Source organism: Tamandua tetradactyla, chromosome 16 (genome assembly GCF_023851605.1).
Source record: "Tamandua tetradactyla isolate mTamTet1 chromosome 16, mTamTet1.pri, whole genome shotgun sequence".
NCBI classification, from domain to species: Eukaryota; Metazoa; Chordata; class Mammalia; order Pilosa; family Myrmecophagidae; genus Tamandua; species Tamandua tetradactyla.
Window position 1 is genome coordinate 41833519 of NC_135342.1, and position 27781 is coordinate 41861299.

Below are 27781 nucleotides of genomic sequence, written 5' to 3' on the forward strand. Positions count from 1 at the left end.
TTAGTAAAGGACCTGGAAGGACAGTTGTTGACATTTTGGGCAATGATTTTATCTCTAGCATCTTTAGGTTGCAGAGTGATTTTTATACTTTTTTATGTACCTTTCTGAATTGTCTGAACTTTTCACAATGAGCACATATTTTACAAAACAAAACAAAAAACTATTTTCAAAGGAAAAAACAGATGGACTAATCTCTTTTTGAACTGACTCTTGGGTGTACAGAGGTGGATTCATTATAATATTTGGGTCAAGACACAGCATCATTATAGGGAAATGCATGCCCCCTTTTCTTTTATTAACTGGAGACTTCATTGCATAGTTAGTTTTTAAAAATCCATGAACCCAAGACTGAGCTTCTATCTGTCTACATTGCTCTCCCCATCTCATCCCCTCTCTCATATGACCATGCTCCTAGGGAACCACTTTCCAAAATATTGCAGTATTCATTTCCTTACTTTAATTCTTAAGTTTTATTAATACAATTTTAATATATGAAATTTGAGTAGCACTCTGGGTTAATGGATCCGTTGTGACAGACACCCATTTGGATATGAATGAATGAATGATAAAGGGGTTTATATGGAAAGAAAACAGGATCTCTCCTTGCCCCCAAATGCTCTAATTACACTCTCAATCTCTAGTATTGTTGACTTCATTCAGTGCTTTTCACTTGTTTTTTTAATCAACAGCACCAAGGAAAATGTAGTCTGTAGACTCTTGCCCACAGTCCCTCTTCAAGGCCTCCTCCAGGGCCTAAGGATGCAGACAGTCACAGCTCCCCAGCAGCCAGCTTGCCACCCCTTCCTCTGCCACCAGCCACAGCCTGTCACCTCCCAGAAGTGATCCTCTCCAGGGTTCAGTTTTCTCCTTCTCCCGCGTCCTGGAAGATGGCTCCTCAGAGTTCTTCCAGGACAAAAAGGATGCAGGGGACAGAGAACTGGGTTCCACTCCAGTGAGGGCAGAGGAGGAGAAAGGAGGAGGAAGTGGCCTTAGGGATCATTCCTCCCCACTCCCACCCAAAGTCAAGTGCCAAAGGGGCCCAGATGGAAACCTAGTGACAAGGCAGGAAGAGTCAAAGTATCTTTGATGGTCTGACTGAGTGAGGGGGACTTGGAGTGTAAGAGTTCCATCCACAGGGCAGTCCTACTCAGTTCCAGTTCCCTCTTGTCTTGAGGGAGGGCAGCCCAGGGTTGGAGATCCGTGTCCTGGCCCTTCCCTTCTGGCTATCATCTCCCATCATAACTATATCCACCACCACCACCCTTCCCTCTCTCTAGCCACACCAGAAGAAGCCCAGGCCCAGGACATGGCCAAAGCTTCCCCCTGCCCTTCCAGCGGTAGACATGTCTTGAGGTCAGATTGCAGCTTCCTCATTCTGCCAACCCCACTGAAAACAGACACAGAAGTAGAGGAGGACAGCACCAACGTACCTGTAGGGAGGCTGGGGCCCTGAAGGTAAATGCACAGAAGTTAAGGAAACCCTGGAGCTATTGATAAGTAAAAGACTGTCTGTCTTCCTGTCACCCACACACAGAGATCATTCTAGCCTCAGGGCTAGAATGTTCTTCTCTCTGCCTAATCAATATTCAGGTGTCAAATGTCCTTGGCAGAGGGCCTTATCTAGCTTGCCTATCCAAAGTAGCCCCCACCCGTTTCTACATACTCTCTAAATCATCACACTGTTTCACTGACATCATAGCTCTTCACATGTTCTGATGATTAACTTAGTTGTTAATTGTCTGTTTCCAGTGTCAAATTGGAAATTCCCTTGGTCATGCTCACTGTAGCATTCTCAGTGTCTGGCATATGGTAAGTATTTAATAAATATTTGTTGAATGAATTAATGAATTATATAGGTCTGGTACTGCCCATATTTAAAAGTGCAATGACAATAAAATGTCTTTTCTAAAATGATTTAAACTAGGCTTTCCAAACTTGGATGCCTGTACAGGCAAGGCCAACTATGTTAATGAAAGAAAAGGACCATTTCTAAGAAGATAAATGATAAATAAAATGCAGCCCCAGCATTGGAGGTACAACAAAGCATGGTGGGTGCTGCAGTGAACAGTGCACATTTTCATCTAAACAGAGCAGCTATCATCTCAGGTCCTACTACTTGTGACCATGGGAGAATATGGTATCAGAGAATTTGATTTTCCAGAGCATCCAGAAATATGGATTTTATATAAATTTTTAAAAAGAAAAGTCATTGGGATAATCTTAAGCAAAACCTGTCTTTGTTCTGGATATGGTCTGCAGACCACCTGTCTGAGATCCTCTGATTGGAACCTGAGACCTCTGACTGTCCTAAGATCTCCTTGGCTAGGTTCATCTGCCTCATTACTTCTGGGACTTTTGGCTAAGATCAAGTGCAAATTGTTCTGCTTCCCCAGCCCCAACATAAGCCTGGAAATGGGAAGTCATTGATTCAGTCAATCTCAACCCACCCAGGCAAGACTCTGCCTTGATCAGGAGACATATTCAGGAGGAACATCATGGGGGCTGAAGTTGACGAATGAGCACCCAAGCAGAGGGCCATGCAGCCAGGCTTCTGAATGCTTACCTTGAGCCTCTTTGCTGCAATCTTAGAGTTCGTGATGGCCTTGACTGCAAAGGGTACAAAGAACACTGACATGCGCAGGGGATTCAAGACAGCCACTGTGGTGAAGGCCTGAATGGAATAGGGGTGGGGGGTAGGCAGTGAGGGTTACAGCCCTGTCCTACTAAGCCACTCTATTCCCTGGGCCTCAAACCACAGAGCCAGAACCTGAAGGTTGTGACAAGCAGGCTCTTCATTTGGCAGAGGCTAAGCTGGTATTTTGGGGAGACTGGAAGAAGTAGGGAAAAGAGCACTGGTCTTAGAGTCAGAAGGCCTGGGCCCTATTGTATTTTAGATACAGAATAATTCTTTAACTTTGGGCTGATCACAGCCTCCCACCTCCACCCCACCTCCTGGCCACTGGAATCTGTCTCTCCATTGACATGATAACAAAAATCATAAATGTTGCTACAGGAATAAAGTTTGAGAAACACTGAGAAAATGCATGTGAGGGAGCCTTAAAAACTATCAGTGTGGCTAGGTGTGATTACTTCTGTTATGGTCATATTTATTCTTCTTTGCCTTATATGCTCTTTTTTTCTTCTATCATTCAAAATTTCCCTACCCTTCAAGCCTAATCCATGCCTCAATTCTCCAGGAGACCTTCCCTGCCTATAGCAAGCCACCCTAGACCCCTTGGACCCCAGAATGTGGTCTCTTGGAGGTACTTTGAGAACCTTCCAATCCACTCTATCTCCACCCCTTTCTTCTTCCAGCTTAATCCAAAAATAAGCTCCAATATAAATACAAATGGTCTAATCATGCCTAGTTTGGGTGCAATGTGATCCTAAATCTCAGTGACAATACCCCCTCTAGATACCCACCTCAGACTTTTGAGAGTGTTTTTCTGGAGTATAAAGAGGCCCTTGACTGTAGACTTTCCTATCCCATGTGCTATCTCCTGGCCTTCCCAGCTGCAGGAGCAGCACCCATCTTAGTCTCCTCAGAGAACTAGGGCTTTAATCCTAAAAGGCAGCCAATGCTTCTTAGAAGCTAGATCAGAACACAGCAGGAAAGGTAGAAAAAGCTACACCTTTTTATTTACAGTGTATTTCCAGGGTCCTTATTTTGGTGTCAGAGAAATTTCTTCAATCCCATGGGTTTCTCAACCTCAAGGCATGTATCAAAATCATAAGGATTTTAACTACCTATAACAACTCCCTGCATCCCTGAATGATCTGTGTTGCCCCCTTCCCACAGCTGCTGCCAAAAGATGTCATTTTCTCAGATGAGTTGAAATGGAAGAAATTGTAAGCACCCTAAAAGTCTGGAAAATCATAAAGCTAATATGATCCAAATGAAAAGCATCATAAAGCCAATATGATCCATATGAAAAAGATTGTTGAGGGGCTAGAAAGGGGCATATGAGAAAACTCCCTAAAAAACTTTCTATTGCTATGGTGGGGAGGGGCAAAATCCCCAAACACTTACTGCTGAAACTGTGAGTTTTAATTTTAAGAATGTGTGGATAAGGAACATGACGGTTATGGCCATTGTTGGGGCTATCAGCAAGGCAGTAGTGGTCAGGCTCTGGCCAAACCCAATCTTTTCCATTAAATTCCTTTCCCTCTTTCTTAGGTCTGGAAGACAAAAGAAGAAGAAGAAGAAATATACTGAAATTATCCACAAAAGCACACAGAGCAATTCCCAAAGTATAAAAGAGGTCCCTCAAAGGAGAGAGGTTTGGCCCGCCATGACATCACCGGGCTCTGAATGGAATGTCAGGCCTTCCCTACCTTTAATTATTGCTGCAAATGGTTTCTCCCAGGTGTACATTTTAATCAGCTTAAGGGAAGTGAGAACTTCACCAGTCACACGGATACGCCTATCACTGACCACAGAGGTGCGGTTCTGTGCCTTCACAACTATTTTGGTCAGGAGAACCTGGAATCAGAATGCAGAAAGTTTATTAAAGCACAAGAGCTTTATTGATAAGGAATGGAGAGTTCAGCCTGGCATAAGTAGAGCAACTAGGAATATTTCCAAAGATAAGCTTCAGATGCAGGTTGAATAACTGGTTTTAATTCTACACTGAATGAATCCATTGTGACTTGAATCCAGGCCTCTCCTAAAGGTTTTCCAAGGGAAGCCTCTCCAAGCCATCATGCCTTGAAGCACCTGCCTCACACAACCTGGGGGCCTTTCTCTCAGGACCCAAGTCAGGCCCTGGTTAATTCAACAGAAACATGGCTCCTCTGCCTTCTGAAACCTGAAACCCTCTAGCAAGTCACCTTTTGATTAGAGTAACAATGTTCAGGGAGGAAAACACTAAATATCAACAATTCACGGTACACACAATCCAAGTGTCACTTTCTGCTTTGCTCAATTGTATTTCACCTGAATCTCTGGCAGCAAATTTGCCTCTTTCCCCATTTTATACTGTGCCCTGTGAAATGTTAAATGCCATTTGCAATTATTTCATCAGCACATTCTGGGTGGAAGAAAAGGAACAAAATTCTTCACAGAGTATATCTACTGAGAAAAGTCTGTGAAGCAGATAATCCCTCAAAAACACCTATAAAGGGGATCTAGCATATCATAGTCACCTCTTATTAACCAAACATTGTGACCAGGGAACAGTTTGAGGTAAGGATCCAAGCAGAATCTTAACCACAATAGGATAAATAATCAATGAGTCAACATTCTCATTCAGGTATCCCAGACTCCAGAGCATTGGCGGTTCTCCTGGGGAAAGTCCAACATTAAACTGGTAGCAAAGAAAGACATTACCTCCAGTGGGAAAAATAGGCTATAGCAAAAAATGGCAATGAGTGCAGTGGGTCCCAAAACGAGGTAGGAGGCAATGCTGCAGGCAATCATCGATGAACAGGTGAGGAAGACCAGGGGACCATAGTACACCCCTTCAAACAGGTACTGTACATCTCTGGTGAAGAAGGCAATGACCTAGAAGACAGCAAGCCTGTAAACACAGGGATCATCTCTTCAGAAGCCCAGAAAGGGCCATACCTGCCCTTTGCAGCAAGTGGCCTCGCCTTGCCCTCTCCTAGCAGAGAGGCTTGAGAGGTAGGTGGTTGAATAGGGACAGATGCACTTGGTTCCCAGCACCTCTTTTACTGGTTGGGTGACCCTGGATGACCCCAGACAGGTTATTTTACTGCTCTGAGCCTCAGATTATTCCATCTGTAAAGCTGGAATAATCATACCTACTTTATACCATTTTTGCGAGAATTTTAATGAGATAGAAAGTGTCTGGCACTCATAGAAAGTGCTCAATTAAAGGTATATTTTACTAACTTCTACTAGTAGTAATTATAATAGTAATATTAACTAAATTTTCTAGACATTATCCCATCTCATCTGAGGAAAGCATACTTATATTGCCCTACAGACAAGGGCTCCTCATTATAGCACCACTATCCTTATCCCTTCTCTCCACAAAGTCTGCCCCCCTGCCACTCCCTCCTCCTACATCTAAGAAAGTATTAGTTTGGGCTATAGGCTATGTACTGTGTGTCAGAACAAAGCCAGAGACATATCAGTCTGTCCCCTTCTTCTGCCTGTGTCTCCCAATGCCTGGCCTAGGTCTGCCTCTCCTGCTTTCCTGACCCAGCTCTTCCTTCTCAGTTTGGCCATTCTCTTGAGCTCCCTGACACCAAGCCACTCTGAGTCCAGGCTCCATGGCTCCACACGAGCTGTTCCCCACACCTGCAATGCAATCCTTCTCCCTGTATTCCTGGCCATCTTTCCAGAATCTTCTCTACAGCAAGTCTTTCCTTCCCATCTCAACCCTCAACTTTGGTTGCCCTCCCCTGAGTTCTTTAGATTCTCAGGCCCTCAGCAGCAAGTGCTTCCTTTTCTGCTGCCCTGATCAGTGGTGATTTGTGATCCCATCGTTGCAACAGGACCCTGTTCCTCCTGGGCAGGGGCTGAGACTATCACTACTTCTACTACTTCTCCTCCCCTCTCCTTCTTTTCCTTTTCCTCCTTCTTCTTCCTATTTTCTTACTCCTTAGTCATCCTTCTTCTCCTTCTCCTTATTTTCTATAGACTCTTCTGCCCACTCACACTTGCCCTCCTGCCTCATTTGGTGTTGTTATAAAAGCTGACAATTCAACTTAAGCAATATTTAAATATTTGAAGAACCAATTCATCCGTGTCTTTTACAATTACCAGTCTGAATGCTTGAACTAGTGATTTCTTTTTAACTTTATTCTGATCACCCTCCAGTTCCCAGGACATGGAGGATAAATTGGTATAGCTACTTTGGAGGGCAATTTAATAGTACTTTTAAAAATTACAAGCTGTGCACATCCTATGACCTGGCACCAAAGAATTATTAGGTAATATTGAGCCCTGGAGCTAAACTGTCAGAGTTCATGGTCCAGATCTGTCATTTACTAGCTGTGGAACCATAGACAAATTACTCAGACTCTCTGTGCTTCAGTCCTCTAATCAATAAAATGGGAAAAATAACATAATTTACTCATAGTCTTGTGAGAACTGAATGAAATAATGCATATAAAGCACTTTATTTGGGAACACAGAGAGTGTACAATAAATATTAGCTATAATTATGGTTCAACTGTGGTAGAAAAAAGAATGAGGAAGATCTGTATGTACTAACATGGAAAGCTAAGACATATGAGGAGGGGAAATAAGTTGTAAAGCAACATTAACTATATAGTACCATTGATGTAAAAACTCACCCCTGAAAATGATATTGTACATTTTCTATTGGTAGAAACAAGGTGTAGGATATTATGTAAAATATAGGGCCATTTATGTTAAAATACACACCAAAAATACAATATGCTTTCTACAGGTAATTTGCATGAATATATAAATGTATTTGAAAATGTTTGGAAGGACAAAAATCAAATTCAGTGGTGGTTCCATCCAAGGAGAGGTAAGGTAACCATGCAAAGGGCTTCATTTATGTTATTTTAATTTTTTCCAAAGAGAATGCATTCTGGTGTCATTAAAAGGTAATTAAAAAAAACATTTATAGAAACAATTCTGTAAAAATCCTCACTGGAGCAACTACTTCAATGTGCTATCAAATAGTCCATCTTGTTTTATGCTTTAAAAATTGTTTAGGGAAACTGGGCCTTCCCTATAGTAGGTGCTGAGAAAAAAATGCATATAGCTAAGGAACTCCGGCAGGCCTCAGAGCCAGAAGGTCTCTACAGCAAGACAGCTAAGTGCAATTATTAGAACATAGATGCCACAGCCACACTACTATGTCCAAATCCAGGCTCTCCTGCCAACCAATCATGTAACACCTATGCCTTGCTTTCCTTCCCTCACTTTCCTTTTCTGTATCAGTGGGCACAATAACAGAGCCTATACCATAATAGGACTGTAGGAGGACAGACTGAGATAATATACATAAAGTACTGGAACTGTCTGACTTAGAGTTTGTCAATGTGTGTATTAGTCAGGGTGCCCCAGGGAAACAGAACTAATAGGAGGTCTATCTGTCTGTCTGTCTGTCTGTCTAACCACATATATATGTCAATATTATGAAATTTATTATGGGAATTGGCTCACAGGACCATGGGAAATGGAAAGCCCAAACTTTGTAGGGCAGACTGCAAGTTGGGAACTCTAATAAGGTTTTGCTGAATTTCCCAGAAGAAGCTGGCTGGCTGGACAAGAAAGAGAAATTCTTCCTATTGACCGCTGAAATCATCTGTTCTTCCTTTTAGCTCTTCAACTGACTGGATGAGACTTCTCTCATTGCTAAAGCAAGCTCCTTTGCAGCCACAGATGCAATTAATTCACTGATTATTTAAATCCACAAAACATCCTCATGGTAACAATCAGGCCAGAGCTTGCTTGACCAAACAACTGGATATCATAACCTAGCCAGGTTGACACATGAACATAATCATCACAGTGTGGGAAGCTGAATTATATACCCCAACCTAGACATGTTCTTAATCTTAATCTCTATCCCTATTAGTGTGAACTCACTATAAATAGGACCTTTTGAAGACGTTATTATTAGCTAATGTGGAGCAGGACAGGACTTAATTCAGATTACTGAAGGCCTTATAAAGAGAACCAGGAATCAACAGAAGCCAGAAAAGAAGAAACGAGAGGACATCAGCATGTGATGGGAGGCAAAGATAAAAGCAAAGGAGTTCCATGGATTGATGACAGTCAGCACTGGAATGCTACAGACTTTGGGGAGAAAGCATCACCTTGCTGATGCCTTAATTTTGGACTTCTCAGCCTCAAAGCCAGGAGCCAATACATTCCTGTTGATAAACCAAAACCAGTTTGTGCTATCTGTAATTGCTGCTCTGGCAAACTAAGACAGTTAGCAAATACTATGATAACTTTCCTGTGATACACAGGGAGAAGAGCTGCTTTGCCTGGCTCCTTTAACTTTCAGTCAAATGCAGGAGGACAAGGAAGACTATTCTCAAGGCCTAATGGAAAATTACAATATTTTAACATATTAACCATGGTCACCACTCAACATGCTTTACTAGCTCATTTAAACCTCTGAGATAACTATCCTGGGAGATTGGTTCTTTTATTCTTCCACACTTTCAGAGAGATTAAACAAGTCCCCTAAGAGCACAGAGATAATTAACTGACGAGGAAAGGCAATTATAATGATGACAACAATAAATACCTGTTAGCATTTTAGTATAGAAAAAACGCTTCTGTTTGATGGCAATGAGTAATTGAACAGACAATTTTTTAACATCTGTTCTGCATCATTTAGGTGCTAGGCCATTTGAGGGATTGAACAGCAAATCTGAGGGTCTTTTCATGTCTTTCAAGAGGCCTCATATTAGTGGGGCAACCAGATTAGTATAAAAAGAACTATAATGCTTAGGGAGGGAGGTCGAAGGTGAGGTTTGGATACCATCATGAACGACAGGACATCTAAACTGGGCCTTGAAGGATGAATAGGATTTTTAAAGGAAAGGGGTTAGGAGTGATGTGAGCAAAGTCCCCAGCAGGTATACATGCCTGCTATACTTGGGGACTGGAGGTTAGCATAGCCCGACAGAAAGGAAGGAAGTCAATGTAAGGCCAGAGGAGAGGAGAAGGGGGGAATTGAGGCAGGAATGGGAACTGATGCCAGATCATGGAGGGATTTGGCTTGAAGGTAAGGAGCCAAAGCAGTGCTGCCTTTTCCAAAAATTAAATGTCCATTTCAATATAAAAGTAATTCACATTACTTGAGACTATTGGTACACAATAGAAAAATAGGGAAATTGAAATTAAACATATAAAATTCCAATATCTCTATGTGACTATGGATCGTAAGACGGAATATTTTCCTCCCGTCTCTGTCAACATTTGTTTGTTTAATGCTGCAGGGAGAGCAAGAAACTGACATCTCAATAATAACCAGGTAGGTGCAAACAAATTAACACTCAGAGAGATCATTTATGATTGCTTCCCCCTGGAAGATTTCCCAGAACTATTAAGTCTCCCAGGCTGGCTAAGGGATTACATTTTTCAATGTGCCAGGGTTTATGTCTATTTTGTTCATTGCTGTTTCCCCAGAGCCTAGAACAGAGCTTGGCCAGAGTTGGCCTCAATAACTATTTGCTGAATGAATGGATAAATCCTCTCTAAGATCTCCAAATAGGTTACTGGAGGTGATCTTGCCTTCATGACCCCGAGGCAAATGATTGTGGTTATACAATTCACTCTGGGTTGGAAATCATATATTCAATAGGGGTTTAATATCCAGAATACATAAAGAGCTCCTACAACTCAACAAAAAGACAGAAACCCAATTTGAAAATAGGCAAAGGTCTTGATAGACATTTCTCCAAAGAAGATATAAATGGCCAATAAGCACGTGAAAAGATGCTCAACATCATTAGTCTTTAAGGAAATGCAAATAAAACCACAATGAGATATACCACTTCACAACCACTAGGATGACTTATTTTTAAAAATAGAAAATAGCAAGGGTTAGCGAGGATGTGGAAAAAGACAAATCTTTGTGCATTATTGGTGAAAGTGTAAGATGGTGTAGCTACCTTGGAACACAGTTTGGCAGTCCCTCAGCAAGTTAAGTACAGAATTACCACAGGACTTGGCAATCCCACTTCTAGGTACATCCCTAAAAGAACTGAAAGCAGGAATTCACATGGATATATATACACCAATCTTCATAGAAGCATTATTCATAATAGCCAAAAGGTGAAAGCAACTCAAATGTCTACCAACAGATGAATGAATAAACAAAATGTGGCATACTATACATACAATATATATATAATGGAATATTATTCAGCCATATAAAGGAATAATATTCTGATACATGCTATAACATGGATGAATCTTAAAGATATCATGTTAAGTGAAATAAGTCAGACAAAGGACACACATTGTATTATTTCATTTATAAAAAATAACTGGAATATGCAAATCCATAAAGGCAGAAAGTCATTTACAGGTTACTAGGGTTGGGATGGAAAGCAGGGGAGAGGGGAATAGGTAGTTAATACTGAATGGGTACAGAATTTCTGTTTGGGGTGATGGAGAAGTTTGGGTAATGAATTGTGGTAATGGTAGCACAATATTTTGAATGTAATATCACTGAACTGTAAATTTGAAAGTGGTTATAATGGAAAGTTTTATGTTGTATATGTTAGCACAATTAAAAAAAAAAAAAACTCACCCTGGGATAATTTTGTCTTCCTCCTCTCCTATCACTTTTTTTCCTTCCCCTGCCTCCCAGGCCATAATTTCTAGAGAAGGAGTGTGGGGCACTTTCATTCTCTTACCTCTCCCGTGGAGATGTGTGGCAGAGATTTAAACTGCATCAGCTTTTCAAAGGCAAATGAGGAAACGGCAGTGCGAAATCTTGTGCCTGTGCGCTGGTTGATGACCCAACTTGAGCACAGACACACAGACCTCAAACACTCAGTGAAAAAAAGAACTAAGCAGAGTCCAACGCCACGGATGACATTCCCTGATGGCTCTTCAGAATATTCTAGAATCCTTGGTATAACCAGCATCTAAAAGGGAAAAGGAGGTTGAACCCATTCAGTCCTCCCAATCCTTCTTTCAGGCAACAAATGTCAAACACAAGCCATGTGTGATGTCTTCAAGTCAACAGGGCCTTGTTGAAGGAGTTAGTCATAACACAATTCTATGCTCAAAAGGTCATAGTCCAGTTGGGGGAGACTCGGGAGTTCAAATGACCCAGATCTGAGTCCCAACTCTGCCATCCAGCAACTGGTCCAGGCAAGAAATAGAAGGCAGACACAAGTTGGGTAATTCAGGAGAGTTAATAAAATGACCATTTACAAAGAGCTGTGCAGAATTTAGGAAATTCAACAAGGGATGGTGAAGTGTTAGCAACGCAGGGAGCTCTTATCACCCTAGGCCTGAAGTGGGGAGGGAGAAGCAAGGACACTGGAACCCAGGAGAGCCATGTAGAGAGGACAGAGTTGTGGTAACCAAGTCAACTTCTGGGGACTGGGAGGGAGGAACCCAGGGAAATAAATATCCTGATCTCACTCTTCTCCCTCCCTCAAGTCCTCTATTGGAGCCTCCCATTCAGGCTTCTAGTGAAACCCAACCAGAAGCCAGAGAACAGTGAGCCCTACTGGTGTGACCCATACAGGTAAAGCTCTAGGGGAATAGGGCAGAGCAGATACTCCAATATATCCGGGGAGACAAATGGAGAATGTCCAGCACACTAACTGTCACCTAATCAGGTTATCCCTCTGGTGGTCAACTCTTGTTTCTTACTGCTTACACCCATTCTCCCCTCAGCTGGTAACAGCACCTCATTGTCCTGGTGGGGGGAGGGGGAACTCTCCCATTCCCACTGCAGACAGTCTAGGCTAGATTGTCAATCAAAGTGTCCCACCCTCCGTGGGGATAGTATATGATTCCAGCTGGACCAGTCAGTCTGGCTCTGTGAAAGTAGAATCTTGGACTGAAGAGTTTGAATTGAGTATAAGTTAGAGCCCATTCATCCAGACCATGGTACGTGGAGAAGGCTATCAGTGCTTATCACTTACATTCCCACTACTATTTGGCCATTTCTAAAAGCAGCTAACATGCATTGAGCCATACTGTATTCTGAGTGCTTTATATATTTCATCTCATTGACTGTTACCCTGTGAGGTAGATAACGCTGTTATCTCCACTTTACCCATGACAATTTCCATCAGGTCTATTCCTGAAGGTGGCCATAAGGAAACTGAGGCACAGGGCCGGTAATTAAATCGCTGTAAGTTGCAGGGTCAGGTTTTAAACCCAAGCAGTGGCTACAGAGCCCACAGTACTAATTACTATGCCATACTGCCCCCAAAAGATCTCATTTTCTGCACAGCAACTGAGAGATGAATATATCCCCAACTTCTGGCACGAATTTGAACATACTACTAGGTTCATTCTAATCTTCTAAGCCTGGAATCCCCCAAATCTCACCAAGTCTGCCACTTACTGGCCCTAGTACACTCATGACACTGAAGAGACAGGCCATAAACACATCAAAAATAACCCTCGTTCTTTGGAATTTCAGCAGCACTCGAAGCACTGAAGCTTTTTCAGCCCCATGCCTTGAAATTTCTTCTTTCCAAAGAAGGTGAAGCCTGAAAAAGAGGAAATTTATACCTAGTGAAACCTCTTTGTACATATAACCCAAATGTCTTTGGTTTTGCTAGCATAGGAGAGTCATGACAGAACTTTCAATCCTTCATATACTTGCACCCAACTTCAAAAATTATCAGTTCTGTCCTTCTTGTTGCATCTCTCTTCCATTCCACTTTCTTTTGTTGTTTTTTACTGGAGCATTTAAAGTAAATCCCAAACATCATATCATTTTATCTATAAATGCTCAGTAAGGCCTTTTCTTAAAACCATAACTATATTAACAGTAATTCCCTAATGGCACATAATACACAGTCAGGATTTATATTTCCCTAGTTACTGCAAAAATGTATTTATTGTTGGTTTGTTTGAATCCAGATCCAAACAAGATCCATATGTTGATTTTAAAGGATAAATCTAATATGCCTCTTAAATCCCATTTAAATCTGTAACAGTTTTCCCTCCTCTGCATTTTTATGCCATTTATGTGTTGAAGAAACTGAGATTTTTATCCTGCAGAATTTCCCACATTCTGGATTTGACTGATCTCACCCCTCTGTTGTTGTCTAATACAATCATCTATACCCTGTACTACCTATTAAACTGGTAGTTAGACCTAGAGACAATGAAATTCAGATTTCGAGTCATTTGGCAAAAATTCTGAATAGATGATGTCGTCTGCTTTCTGTTGCATCATATCAGAAGATGTACAATGCCTGGTGTTTCACTTTAAGTTATATTAATGTTGATCAGTGGGTTAAAGTCTATCAGTCTAACCCATTCATTATCAAGTTCGCCATTTCAAAAAAGCATCAAAAAAGTTACTGTGAAATAATTAAGATTTTGTTGACTTTCTTATACTTCTTTTTATTTTGAATTTTATTTGAGGGCAAGGATAAGGGAGTAGACAATAGTCTTGGTGCTCTTTTGAGCCTCCAAAATTCTTAACCTCACCCTTGAATGCCTCTTATGCATTCACAATCCAGTTTTCAGCTGCAGTCACCATGTGGCATCTGTCCTTTTACTTCCTGACTCCTGCACCCAAATATCTGTTCTAAAAGTGTGAATGAATAGATAATTATTTTTTATAAAAAACATCTAAAAATGTATGTGATGGCAAAAGATTAGGTGGAATAATAATGTGAGCTATGGAATAAGCAAGGAAGAATCAGTGACCTAGAAGTGAATGGAAGCAAATCAAGGGACTTTGTACTCATAATGCTTAGGGAAGAAAGAGCAAACCAACGTTTAACTGGTCATCTATTATTCATCAGGCATTCTCCCCAAGTACTTTAAACTCAACTTATCATTACTTTTGATTCTTACCACAATCCTTTGAAGAACCATGAGATAAATTTTATGATCAACTACTTCACACATAAAGACAGGCCTAGAAAAGGTAATTGTCCAGCATCATAACTATTAAAAGGCATGATTCTTTCTAATACCTGACATTATCTATAAAATGTCCCTGGAACCATTTTCTTAACTGAATAAGTCTGAGAAGCAATGGGGTCAAAGTTTAACCAGTTTCTGTAGTGAAGATTTTCTTGAAGCCTTAAATGGATTAATTTGCTTTGAAATCCTCAGGACCTGGCTATCGTATGCAACATTTCACAAACCCCTTTGACTACAGAATGCTCTTTTCAGGGAGGCTCTTATGCCTCACCGGGGAAAATGTTCATTGGGAAAATGTCATTCTATACATGGTGTATCAGGAAGGAGCTCAAGGTAGGCACCTGAGTATGGGAAATATTAAGTTATTTATTTATTTTTTCTCCTAATTCATCATCTTATTATCTTGTGAGGTGGGTGAAACAGAAAATTTAATCACATAGCTAGTTAATAATGGCTCAAAGATTAGACGACTTGGGAGGGCCATGGTGGCTCAGCAAGGCAGAGTTCTAGCCTGCCATGCTGGAGACCCGGGTTCGATTCCTGATGCCTGCCCATGCCGAAAAAAAAAGGATTAGAAGACTGGACTACTAACAGAAAATTGAATGATCAGTGCCTCAGTTAAATACCTGATCCAGAAAAGAAGAGAAGGGAAGGGCAGGGAAGGGCAGGGAAGGGAAAGAAAAGAAAAGAAAGAGAAAAGAAATCCTTCTGAGGTACTGGGTCTTTTGCGAATCTGAAAAAAGATATGAATTCTTCCTTCAGAAAAAGCTCTCTAACCCATATGTGTAAAATATGCATAGTACTTCAGGAGATTCATGAGCCCCAGGTTAAGAATCTCAGACTAGAGAGGGGCCTCTTGCTGGAAAGGAAGAACCAATCTTATTTTGGTTGTCTGAGGAGAACCCTAATCACCATCCCTAAGCAACTCTGATCACTGTCCCAACAAAAGACAGGTTTTAACCAATTTGGTGGCTTTACCTTTTGGCATTTTTGGCTGAGGCATCATGTACTGACAATGGGGGGATCGTGTTCTCATCTAACGGGTTCCGGAAGCCTCGGATCATGAGTGGGGTGAGCCATGACAACATGAGGTAGGAGAAGAGGCCAGCATCATCCAGGGGCTGAGAGGCAGGAACCCTAGTACAGAAGTTATAGGCCATGTGGGTTAGTCATATTATACAGGCCCTAGAGAGGGAAAATTAAGTCAAGGTCAAGATGTTTAAGGGATGAATTATAGCTATATAAAAACTACAGTGTGATCATCCAGGTCTACATACAGTATTTTTTCATGACTCTATTATTTGTAACAGTTAAAAACCAAAACAAAAACATCCATCAATGGGGGAATAATTTTGAAAAAAGAAAGACACTATTGTGCATCCATATTAAAGGACGTAATGCTGAAGTTTTTTTTCTAATGTAGAATATGGAAAGTGCTCCAAGCAAACTAAGAAAATAAAAAAAAGTCCACTTGCAGATCAAGAAATAAATTTTTTTATTATTTAAATAAAAAAAGGAGAAAGGCAAACAAAAAATATACATTTATATAAAATTATTATTAGTGGTTAGCTTTGAAAAAAGGATTGGAATTGGCAAGAAAATAGGAAAAGGATATTCTCATTGTTTTCTTTTTCTGTTTTGCTTATAAAACAATTAAAAATGAAATAAAAAGTAAAGAAAAATCATATAAGCATAAGGTCCTTTTTTGGGACTGATTCATAAATACAGAAAAAATTGTTGGTTTAGGATGTTGGGATTGGGTATAATTGTTCCATTTTTATTTTTCAAAATTATCTTTAATGCAAAGTGCTTCAAATGAAAGAAAAGGTTTAACTAAGGATTTGGTAAGAAAGATGAAGACAAAAATGTCATACTCATGGGATTTGGGGTGGGGAGACCTACGAGACTCATGGCTTCTTTGCTCCATTCTCTTGCCCTTTATGTCTTCACAGTCCGTTAGCAACAAGGGTTGGGCATTTTGGACAAGGTTGGATACACACTTGCCAGAGAGGTTGGAGACAGGAGGAACTGAAGAGAGAGTGAGTTATCCCATCAGATAAATGGGACCAGTCTGTGATTGGTCCAAGAATCTATGCACTGGTTCCAAAATTCCAAAGGCCCAACTGAAACAATACATTTATCCAAGATGAGTTTGCCCAGTTGAAATGAAGTACCAAAGGTTTTTTTGCTTTTGTTCTTGGTGGAGATCACATCAATTTATTATGGTAACAAGTGTAGCTAGTATTCATCAGAAGTGGAGATTTTTAAAAAAAGAAAACAAATACAAGTTTTTGGTAGATAAAATCTCATAAAATTTTGGAGAGGTGGAGAGGAAAGGGAATCGTAAATCTAAAATGACCTCTTGGGGATGAAATCTTGAGGTTTTAAGATCCCATCAATAAATAAATGGATGAATAAATGCATGTGTATATGCTTGGGGGTTATAATTCTTGGAGAACTCTGAAAGCAAGGCTGTATAAGTTTGGAAAGCAATTTGGAGATGGTTACATTAAACAATGGTTTGGAGAAGGATACACTGAATTTCTTTACCTCTTTAATTTAAGACTAACCTCATAGAGCTTTTAGTCTTTTCAATGGCTTCCCATTACTCTCAGAATGAAGACTAGCAACCTTACTGTAGCCTGCAGGAACCTGCAGAAACCTCCAGTCCCTGCCCAGCCAGCCTCTACATCCTCACCTCATGCCACACTCCTCATCATACATGACAACAGCGATACTGCCTCCTTTCTTCAGTTCCAGAACACATCACATTGTTCCTTCAACCTCAAGGCAAGGCCTTTGCACAAGCTGTTCCCTTGTCTCAATCATCCTTCCCCTTCCATCATTTAGTAAATTCTTGTTCATCCTCCACCTATCTATTTGCCACGGTTCCATTGTTCTTCAGCATCCACACTCTTCACATCACCATTGTCACACAGCTTGTCATCACATGTCCATTTATGAGCTCACTTATTGTCTCTTTCTAACATGTGCGATCCATGATGGCAGGCATCATGTCTCTTTGCTCATTGTAATTTCCCCACAGTCTAGCACTGTGCCTGACATGGGCAGGTGCTCAATGAATTCTTGTTGAATGACAAAATAAATGAATGAGTGTACTGACATTGCCTCCTTGATGTACCTCAAGCTGCTCTGAAGAAACTTGGCTGTGGTGGGTTCCCTGACTGTGTAGGAATATGGTTATAAGACCTCTGGGATCATTGCCAGTGGGTAGGCTCCTCTCCAACACCTCAAGACTCACTTTGGCTTGGTGCGTATGGGTGTCATGGTTCTCCAGGCAGCACTGTACTTCCCCCAAGGGTGAACATCTGCTCTCCCCAGCACCTCAGGCTTCCTCTCCTGCTTGCTCCAGGAGCCATCCTTGACAGTGTAACTTCTCTTGGGAAAGAAAAACCAAAAAGGTATCATTACCAGTTTCCGATATCATGAATAATGTTCCGAAGGAGTAGTAGATCGGTTGCCAAAGGAGAAAGGGATCTTTCCACGTCCCTAAATAGCAGGGAATGAGCCTGGACCAAGAATTACAACAAATACCAGCCCTGGCATTTCTCATACTTGTTGGGGACTCTGGTCAGGTTACTCAACCTCTTTGGGTTTTTAGCTTTCATGTGTAGACATGAATAAAGGGTGCTATAGTTAGTCAGCCTGAGGGTAAACCTACTAAAAAGAAACGAGTAAGTAAAAAAGTAAATCCCCAAATATTACATTAACCTTTTAATAAAGTTGGAAACAACTAAAATAAAAAATACGTAATTTTAAAGACCTCATATAGAATAAATAATACTATTTTTAAAGCATAGCGAGAGAATGAAGGAAAAAGATTCAGAAAAGTGGCTAGTTCAGGCAAGGAGAGTCAGGGAATTAGATGAGGGAAAAACTGATAATCGGATGTGATTGTCAAGGTCCTAGCTTGTAAGTTGGTGATGGGTTTACAGGTGTTTATTATAAGTAAATACACAGACAAATAGATAATAGATAAATAAATAATAGATAAATGATAAAAATATAGCTAGGTAATAGATGATTATGAGAGAGATGATAGAAAGAAAGATGGATGAAAGGCTAAGTATGGAACATGAAGGTGTGTCATGATCAAGAATTATGATTAATCTAATTGTGGGTGCCTGAGATCCATTAAAAACAACCAGGATTAAATATTTTTACTTAACTTTTGACCATTGAGACCATTCTGTCAGTTTCCTACTGTTTGATCCCAAGAATATCCACTTACATAGTGAACTCCTGAAACCATGTCATCACCAATGTCCATGCCAAGATTCACAAAGCCACTAGAGGAATCAGGGATCCAGTATGTCCTCCTCCTGGTCATTTTCAGTTGTCCTGCCAATTCTTTGTTTCCAAGAATCAGAGAATCTGAAAAGGCAGCAGGCAGGAGCAGCTTAGATTCAACCCTTAGCAGCCCAGAGAGAGGAGTGTTTTGGGAACATGGAGGGTTGGGCCAGTGTCAGAACACTATTGTTTCCTCTGCCTGGAATGCACTTGGTTCTCTGTTTTAACCTTTACTCGGGCCTCAGCCCAAGGTCACTTAGGAAACCTTTTCTAACTACTCTCTATACCCTTAGGCCAGGTCAGTCTTTTTTGATGTATCAAGGGCCTGCTCATAAAGCTATGTTCCTTCCCTATTTATATTTTATGGTAATTATTCATTTCTATAAATCATTATTCATCCAGAATTCATTTCTTGCACTAAATAGAGAGCCTCATGAGGATACTGACATGTCTTTTAGCTCACTGTTGAATCCCTGGGACTTGGCACAGTGCTGAGACATTAATAGGTGCTCAATAAATAATGAATGCATAAATGAATGACGTGGTTTTGCCATTCTCTGACTAAGGTTCTCATAGACTCAGGGTTATGTAGGCACAATTTAGGAATCTAAAATCAAGGCATTTTAAAAATATATGGTAATATGCTTTCAATTTTTGCCTTCCAGAGTATGTGACTCACTTTCCAGGTGACCCAGAATATCCATTTGTCTAAGGCAGAAAAGGGGTTGGTCATTAGGAATATTATGGAAGGTATGGAAAGAGAAAGAAAGTGTGCCACAGGGCAGGATTGGAAGGGCTCCAGGTTTCGTTTAATGCCCTGTTGTTGCTGTCTTGAACTTCTTAATAATTTTGAACAAAGAGCTCCATGTTTTCATTTTGCATTCATCCCTAAGAATTATGTATTTGCTCCTGTTGTTCAGATACAGCTTTTGGCATGCAAAATTGGATTTTGCTTCAGGTAAACAGACTTTCAGATTGGGTTATTGTCTTGGGAAAGGATTCACTAAATTCCTTTATTCCACACCCTCCCATACCACTTCGTTTTACCAAATCACAACCAAATCTGGTGGACTTAGTTTCTGGAATTCTCCAATAGAACATAGAAGATAGAGTTTTTAGCCATGACACTAGACCATGAAATTTTCTTGCAGCATGGTGGTAGAAGGTGAGACATTCAGAGATGATGGCAAAGAAGAGAAAATGAGGTGTATTAGGTAAGAGAAGGTGTTGCACACTCCTTGTTTAAAACTGTGGGAAGAGGTCCATTTTCTGGATGCCATGAGCCACTCTGGTATATAGACACTTCTGCATGTGGATATACTGGATATCCACATGCAAAAGAATAAAAGTGGACCCCTACCATATACCTTAAACAAAAATTTACTCAAAATGGATTAACAACCTAAATATAAGAGCTAAAATTATAAAACTCTTAGAAGAAAACATAGGGAAATAGCTTCAAGATCTTGTGTTACGCAATGGATTTTAAGACTTTCCATAAAAAAGCATGAATAACAAAAGAAAAAATAGATAAAATGGACTTCATTAAAATTAAAAACCATTTGTAAGGACCTTACCAAGAAAGCAAAAAGATAAAGAAAAGAATGGGAATATTTGAAACCATATGTCAGATAAGAGTTGAATATCCAGAAAACAAAGAACTTTTATAATTCAACAACAAAAGGACAAACAATCTAATTTTTAAAATGAGTAAAGAACTTCACAAATCAAAACCACTATGAGATAATGAGATACCATCTCACACGCACTAGAATAGCCATTATTAGAAAAATGGAAAGTAGCAAGTGCTGATAAGTATACCAAGAAATAGGAACCCATGTATATTGTTAGTGGGACCGTAAAATGGTACAGCCATGTGGTAAACATTTTGGCAATTCCTCAAAAATTTAAATTAAATACCATATGATCTGACAATCTCACTTCTAGGTATATATTCAAAAGAATTTAAAGCAGGGACTCAGACAGATATTTGTATACAAAGGTTCACAGCAGTATTATTCACAATTGCCAAAAGGTGGAAGCAACCTATTTCAGTTTGCTAAAGCTGCTAGAATGCAATATACCAAAAATGGATTGGCTTTTACAAAGAGGATGTCTTAAGTTACAAGTTTACTATTCTAAGGCCATAAAAATGTCCAAATTAAGGCACCAACAAGAGGCTACATCCTCATTGGAAAGGCTTCTTCTGTCACATGGGAAGGTACATGGCCACGTCTGCTGGGCCCTCTCATGGCTTCTGGTTTCAAATGGCTCTCTCAGTTCCTGTTTCCAGTGGTTTTCTTTCTAGGTAACTGTGGGTCCTCACTTATCTTTTCCAGGGCAGATTCTGTTTTTTATCTCTTAGCTTAGCATCTCCAAACATCTGTGTTTGGTTTCATCTGTCTGCTCTCTCTGTTGGCTTTCCAAGCATTTCCAAATGTCAGTGGCTAAGTGCATATACTCAGTATCGGCTCTGAACTCTTTCTTTCTCTGTGAGCTCTTTTAAGGACTCCATTAAACTAACTAGGACTTACCTGGAATGGTGGGGTCACATCTCCATGGAAATAATGTAATCAAAATGTCCCATCCAAGCAACAGGTCTGTCCCAACAAGATTGGGTTAGGATTAAAAGAACATGGCCATCTCTCCCTAAGCCAACATGGCAAGTGAACTCTCTGCCCTCCTTCTCTACACAGAACATGACTTCCAGGGGTGTAAACCTCCCTGGCAATGTGGGACAGAAATCCCAGGATGAGATAGGACCCAGCATCAAGGGATTAAGGAAACCTTCTTGACCAAAAGGGGGAAGAGAGAAATGAGACAAAATAAAGTGTCAGCGGCTGAGAGATTTCAAACAGAATCAAGAGTCTATCCTGGAGGTTATTCTTACATATTATATAGATATCCCCTTTTTAGTTTATGGTATATTGGAGTGGCTGGAGGGAAATACCTGAACTGTAGAGCTGTGTTCCAATAGCCTTGTTTCCTGAAGACAACTGTATAATGATACAACTTTTACAGTGTGACTGTGTGATTGGGAAAGCCTTGTGTCTAAATGCTCCTTTTAACTAGGGCATGGACAGATGAGTAAAAAATATGGATAAAAATAAATAATAGGGGGAACAACGGTTAAAATAAATTGGGTACATGGAAATCCTAGTGATCAATGGGAGAGAGGGGTGTGGGGTATGGTGTGTATGAATTTTTTCTTTATTCTTTTTTATTTCTTTTTCTGGAGTGATGCAAACATTCAAAAAAATGATCATGGTGATGAACATACAACTATGTGATGATACTGTGAGCCACTGATTATATACCATGTATGGAATGTTTGTATGTTAAGAATGTTTGTGAATTGCATGTTGTTTTATTAATAAAAATTTTTTTTTTAAAAAAGAACATGGCTTTTCTGGGATATATAACAGTTTCAAACCAGCACACACCCAAATATCAAACAGCAGATGAATGGATAAACAAAATGTGGTATATACAGACAATGGAATATTACCTTCAAAAAAGCATGAAGTTTTGACACATGTTCCTATATGGATGAACCTTGAAGATAATCATGTTTAGTGAAATAAGACTTACACAAAAAGACTTCACTGATATGATCTAATTATAATATGTAAACTCATAAACATAAAATATAGAATATAGGCTACCAGGATATAGAATGAGGCTAAACAATGGGGAGCAGCTGCTTAACATGGGCAGAATATTTAACTAGGCTGAATTTAAATGTTAGGAAATGGATAGAGGTGATAGAGCACATTATTGTGAGAATAATTTATAGTACTGAATGGTGTGTGGATGTGGTAGAAAGGCAAAGTTCAGAGTCATCTATGTCACCAGAAGGAAAATTGGAGGTTAAAACATGGGAATAAATAACATATTGAAATTTGTGGTAGACTATGACTCTGATTAACTGTCCAAATATAAAAAAATATTAAAAAGTTCTTTCATGACCTAGAACAAATGTATGACACTATTACAAGGAGTATAACAGAGGGGTATGGGGAAAATGTACCTACTGCAAACTATGGACTAAAGTTAATAGTAATACTTTAATATTCTTTCATAAGCGGTAACAGATGTACCACACCAATACTATGGGTCAACAATAGGTGTATGGGAGGATCTGGGTTTTATTTTTGGTTCTTATTTCTTTTTGGAGTAATTAAAATATTGTAAAATTGATCATGGGGATGTATGCACAACTATGTGATGATACTGTGAGTCACTGAGTGTATAGTCAGAATGGCTTGTATGGTCTGTGAATATATGTCAATAAAATTGCAAAAAAAATAAAGAGAGACAGATATTGCATAATTCCCTTAGTTTAAATAGCTGGAATATGCAAATGAATAGAGAAAGAAAGGGTAGTGCGGTTATCAGGGGAGGCAGTGAGAGGGAATGGGTAGTTAATACATAATGGGTACAGGATTTCCATTTGGTGTGATGGGAAAGTTCTATAATGGATGATGATGAAAATAGTACAATATTGTAAATGTGATTAATCCCACAGAATGGTATGCTTGGGAGTGACTGACATGGGAAATTTTACATTGTATATATGTTTCTATACAATTAAAAAAAAAAGAGCAGGGCCAGCCATGGTGGCCCAGTGGCAGAGATCTTGTCTGCCATGCCAGAGACTCAGGTTTGGTTCTTGGTGCCTATATATGTAAAAAAAAAAAAAAAAAAGAGCAACTAAAGAGACAAAGACAATGAAATGCAATTCATGATCCTGGACTGGGTCTAATAATGGAATAGAGAATGTTCAAAAGGACATTACTGGACCATATGGAAAACTGGAACATAGGCTATAAGATTTACATCAATGTTAAATTTCTTTTTTTTTTTTTGCAATAATCTTGCACTGTCAACATTATTGGAAAGCTACTTTCTAGCTTTCATTTTTATTTTTTACAAATGTTTAAATTCTTTTTTTTCAACTTTTTTATTAATTAAAAAAATTAACAAACAAAACATTTAGAAATCATTCCATTCTACATATATAATCAGTAATTCTTAATATCATCACATAGTTGCATATTCATCATTTCTTAGTACATTTGCATCGACTTAGAAAAAGAAATAAAAAGACAACAGAAAAAGAAATAAAATGATAATAGAGAAAAAAAACTATACATACCATACCCGTTACCCCTCGCTTTCATTTACCACTATTTCAAACTGAATTTATTTTAACATTTGTTCCCCCTATTATCTATTTTTATTCCATATGTTCTACTCTTCTGTTGATAGAGTAGCTAAAAGGAGCATCAGACATAAGGTTTTCACATTCACAGAGTCTCATTGTGAAAGTTATATCATTGTTCAATCATCACCAAGAAACATGGCTACTGGAACACAGCTCTACATTTTCAGGCAGGTCCCTCCAACCTCTCCACTACATCTTGAACAACAGGTGATATCTACTCAATGCGTAAGAATAACCTCCAGGATAACCTCTTGACTCTGTTTGGAATCTCTCAGCCATTGACACTTTGTCTCATTTCACTCTTCCCCCTTTTGGTGGAGAAGGTTCTCTCAGTCTCTTGATGTTAATTCTCAGCTCATTCTAGCGTTTTTCTCAGTCCTTTGATGCCGAGTCTCAGCTCATTCCAGGATCTTTGTCCCATGTTGCCAGGAAGGTCCACACCCCTGGGAGTCATGTCCCACGCAGAGAGGAGGAGGGTGGTAATGTTTAAATTCTTGAACCTCATAACTGTACTTAAGGTGGCTATATAAGTAAATATCATGTTCTTAGGAAATGTACATGAAAGTATTTTGTAGTCAAGGAGTGCGATGTATATAACCTATTCTCAGATGTTCAGAAAATAGCGATTAGATAATTAGATAAATAGGTAGATAGATAGATGATAGATAAATAGAATAATCACAGCAAATGTGGCAAAATGTTAAAATTGCTGTATCTGGTTACTGGGAGGGGGTAAGGTATGCTAAAGTTCTCTGTATGGGTTCTGTTTTATTTTTTGCAACTGCCCATAAGCCTGAAATTATTTCAAAGTAAAAAGTTTACAAAAACAAAACAGAAAGAGTAAAAATCTCATGATTGAGCAGAAGGGGGCCACAGAGCAAGGCCATGGTGTATTACCATATAGTTTATTTGCTACAGAAAGGTCCCCATCCATATTAGCCAGGGTTCTCCAGAGAATCAGAAATGACAGGATACGTATTATAATACATATATTCAGAGATTTATTATAGGAATTGGGTCTCACAACTGTGGGAATAGGAAAGTCTGAATTCTATAGGGCAGGCTGCAAGTTGGGAACTCTGATGAAGATTTTGATGAACTCCCCAAGAGAGGCTGGCTGTGTGAAATAGAGATAGAAACTCTTCTTTCAATCCATCCCTTCTCTGTTCCTTTCAGGCATTGCATCTGTTCATACAAATTTCATGAAATCTTTGTTGACTTTGCATGCTGTTCCAGGGGTTCCAAATCAGCAGATGAAAGAACTTTCCACAGATTCTTCTGGGATAACTACATTTCCATTCCTGACTTCCTGTGAAATGTATGACTGGATCTGTGTTCAGTTAACCCTCACATGTAACCACGCTCTCTGGGAACTCACTTCTGGAAAGTTCAGCCAGCGTTTTGAGGGAGCTGATTCTGGCCCTAGTCTCAGAGCACACCACCTGGATAGGCTGAGAAGTTTCCAAATCATCAATTGTTTATTTATTTGAGCTTAACAATCCAATCCTTAGTTTATCTCTTTCCTCTCTAATTTTATTATAAGCTCTAAGGTGAAACCTCAGGTATCCAAATTCATGCATCCAAGTTCTACTTTCCATCAGAACACAATTTCACCAAGTTCTCAAAGACTTTATATCTTTCTTCCAATTTCCAATTAATACATTTATCCTTTATCTCTAAGGCTTCATTGGATATACCTTTAATATTCACATTTCTATCAGCATTTGGCTCATGATGAAATATAGTATTTACTTAGACAATGTGAATGTATTTTATAGCTCTCACTCATTTTTGAGCCGTCACAATTCTTCCAGCCTCTACCTATTACCCAATTTCAAAGTCATTTCCACATTTTTAGGATTTTGAAATAGCAGCAACTCATGTTCCAGTACCAAAACCCATCCTAGTTTCTTGGCTGCCAAAACAAATACTATACAATGGGCTGGTTTAAGCAAGGGAATACATTGGCTTACTGTATTAAGGCCAAGAGAAGTCCAAACTTGAGAACTTAGCAAGGCATTGTGGCTCCCCAAAGACTATGGTATTCTGGGACTCGCCGCTGGCAAATCCTTGGGTCCTTGGCTTTCCTATTACATGGCAAAGCACATGGAGATATCCTCTCATTTCACTACTGTATTAGTCAGTGTTCCCCAGAGAAACAACCAACTGGTGATATTAATATATACATATATATACATTTAGAAATGTATTACAGGACTTGGCTCATGTGACTGTAAAGATTGGTAAATTTAAATTCTATAAGGTAGGCTGCAAGTTGGAAAACCTGATGAATGTAAAGTTGAATTCCTCAAGAGAAGATGCCTGTGTAAAGTAGAGGCAGAAATTCTTCTTTTTGATTTCTCAAATCCTCATTTCTGGCTTTTAAGACCTCAATGAGGAGACTCCCCTCATTGTTGAGGGCAATCTCCTTCATTGATCATAAATGCAATCAGCCACAGATGCAATCAGTTGATATTAGATGCAGATTCATCTGCATAATAACTTTATGGTAACAATCAGGTAAGATGCTTAACCAAACAACTGGATATCATAACCTAGCCAAGTTGACACATACAACCAACCATCACATATAATATTTTTTACAATAGATAATTCAAAAACATTAATAATAGGTAAATGTGGTAAAATAATTAGAAAGTATTGATCTTTTAGTATTTTGTCCCATTTGTGTTTAATGTAGGCTATTTAATTATAAGTTAATATAATTTGATTTTTAGTGATGTTTGTGTTTAACAATTGGGCTCTCAAAACTGCGGAAAATTTGACAACTGGCTCCGATGAGCCAGTAAAAACTGACTCCAGCAGATTACCACTGCATTTAACAGGAAGAAGCAGTGCCTTTTTCCAAATCCTCCTTCTATCAAGGACATTTTTTTCCAATTCACCCATAAGTGCCCTATGGCTTAGTAGTGACTGAGCTTGGAGTCAGTGGTGACTTAGTTTAGTGGTGACTGAGCTGGCTCACATGTGGTGAAGATGGAAGTAAGAAGTGCTAAAAGTCTGGGTGAAGCTTGCCAGAGGTAGTCAAGTGGACTGCTCAGGCTGCAATTAATGAGAATTATGGGAAGATCTTGGAGGGGAGCATGGTGTCAATAAGGACAGCAGGAGTAAGACCCAGCAATCTAAGGAATATCCCCAGGCCTTGAGCAAGTCAAAAAATATCACTTGAAGGCCTACACCAGATCCAGTCAGCCTCTAGTGATGGTAGGGCAAGAAGTGACCAGGTGGACCAGAGACATGTATAGGAAAGCAGAGAAGCTGGAGGAACACTGTGCCTAGGACTCCACCTCTTCTCTGCTAGGCCACAACCCTGAGAATGACTCTTTACTAAGAAACTATTCAAATTATTGCATCAAACAAGACTTTGAAATGCTAAGCCTAAATATTTATTTCCCCTTCATTAACCAGCCAATGGGGGCATATGAGGAAGACAGATGCTTCGAGACCAAATGAAGAAACTGTATTTTCCTATACCTTTTAGTTATTGCATAGTTTGCCCACCTGGTCATTTATATCTATCTGAAAGGAGATGCAATGGGGGTTTCACAGATGTGTTTCTTTTTTATATGGAATTTTTCCAAGAAACTCAACGGGGAAAATAAAACCAAATGAAAATTAAGAAAATGCAAATGTGTGTCATAGGTATGTTTGTAGAACATGAATTGCTCATCTCA

At 39.5% G+C, this 27781-nt stretch overlaps 1 protein-coding gene across 1 annotated transcript in view; it reads right to left on the minus strand.

The window, feature by feature from the left end:
• Positions 1 to 27781, minus strand: part of ABCC11 (ATP binding cassette subfamily C member 11) — a 68505-nt gene that overhangs the window by 37103 nt on the left and 3621 nt on the right. Inside the window, 9 exon segments of the mRNA XM_077132354.1 lie at positions 2564 to 2671; positions 4031 to 4179; positions 4336 to 4483; positions 5330 to 5503; positions 11329 to 11562; positions 13005 to 13152; positions 15527 to 15685; positions 17811 to 17947; positions 18801 to 18943. Of these exon segments, the coding sequence (XP_076988469.1) occupies positions 2564 to 2671; positions 4031 to 4179; positions 4336 to 4483; positions 5330 to 5503; positions 11329 to 11562; positions 13005 to 13152; positions 15527 to 15685; positions 17811 to 17947; positions 18801 to 18899 (1356 nt within the window). The 5' untranslated portion in view covers positions 18900 to 18943.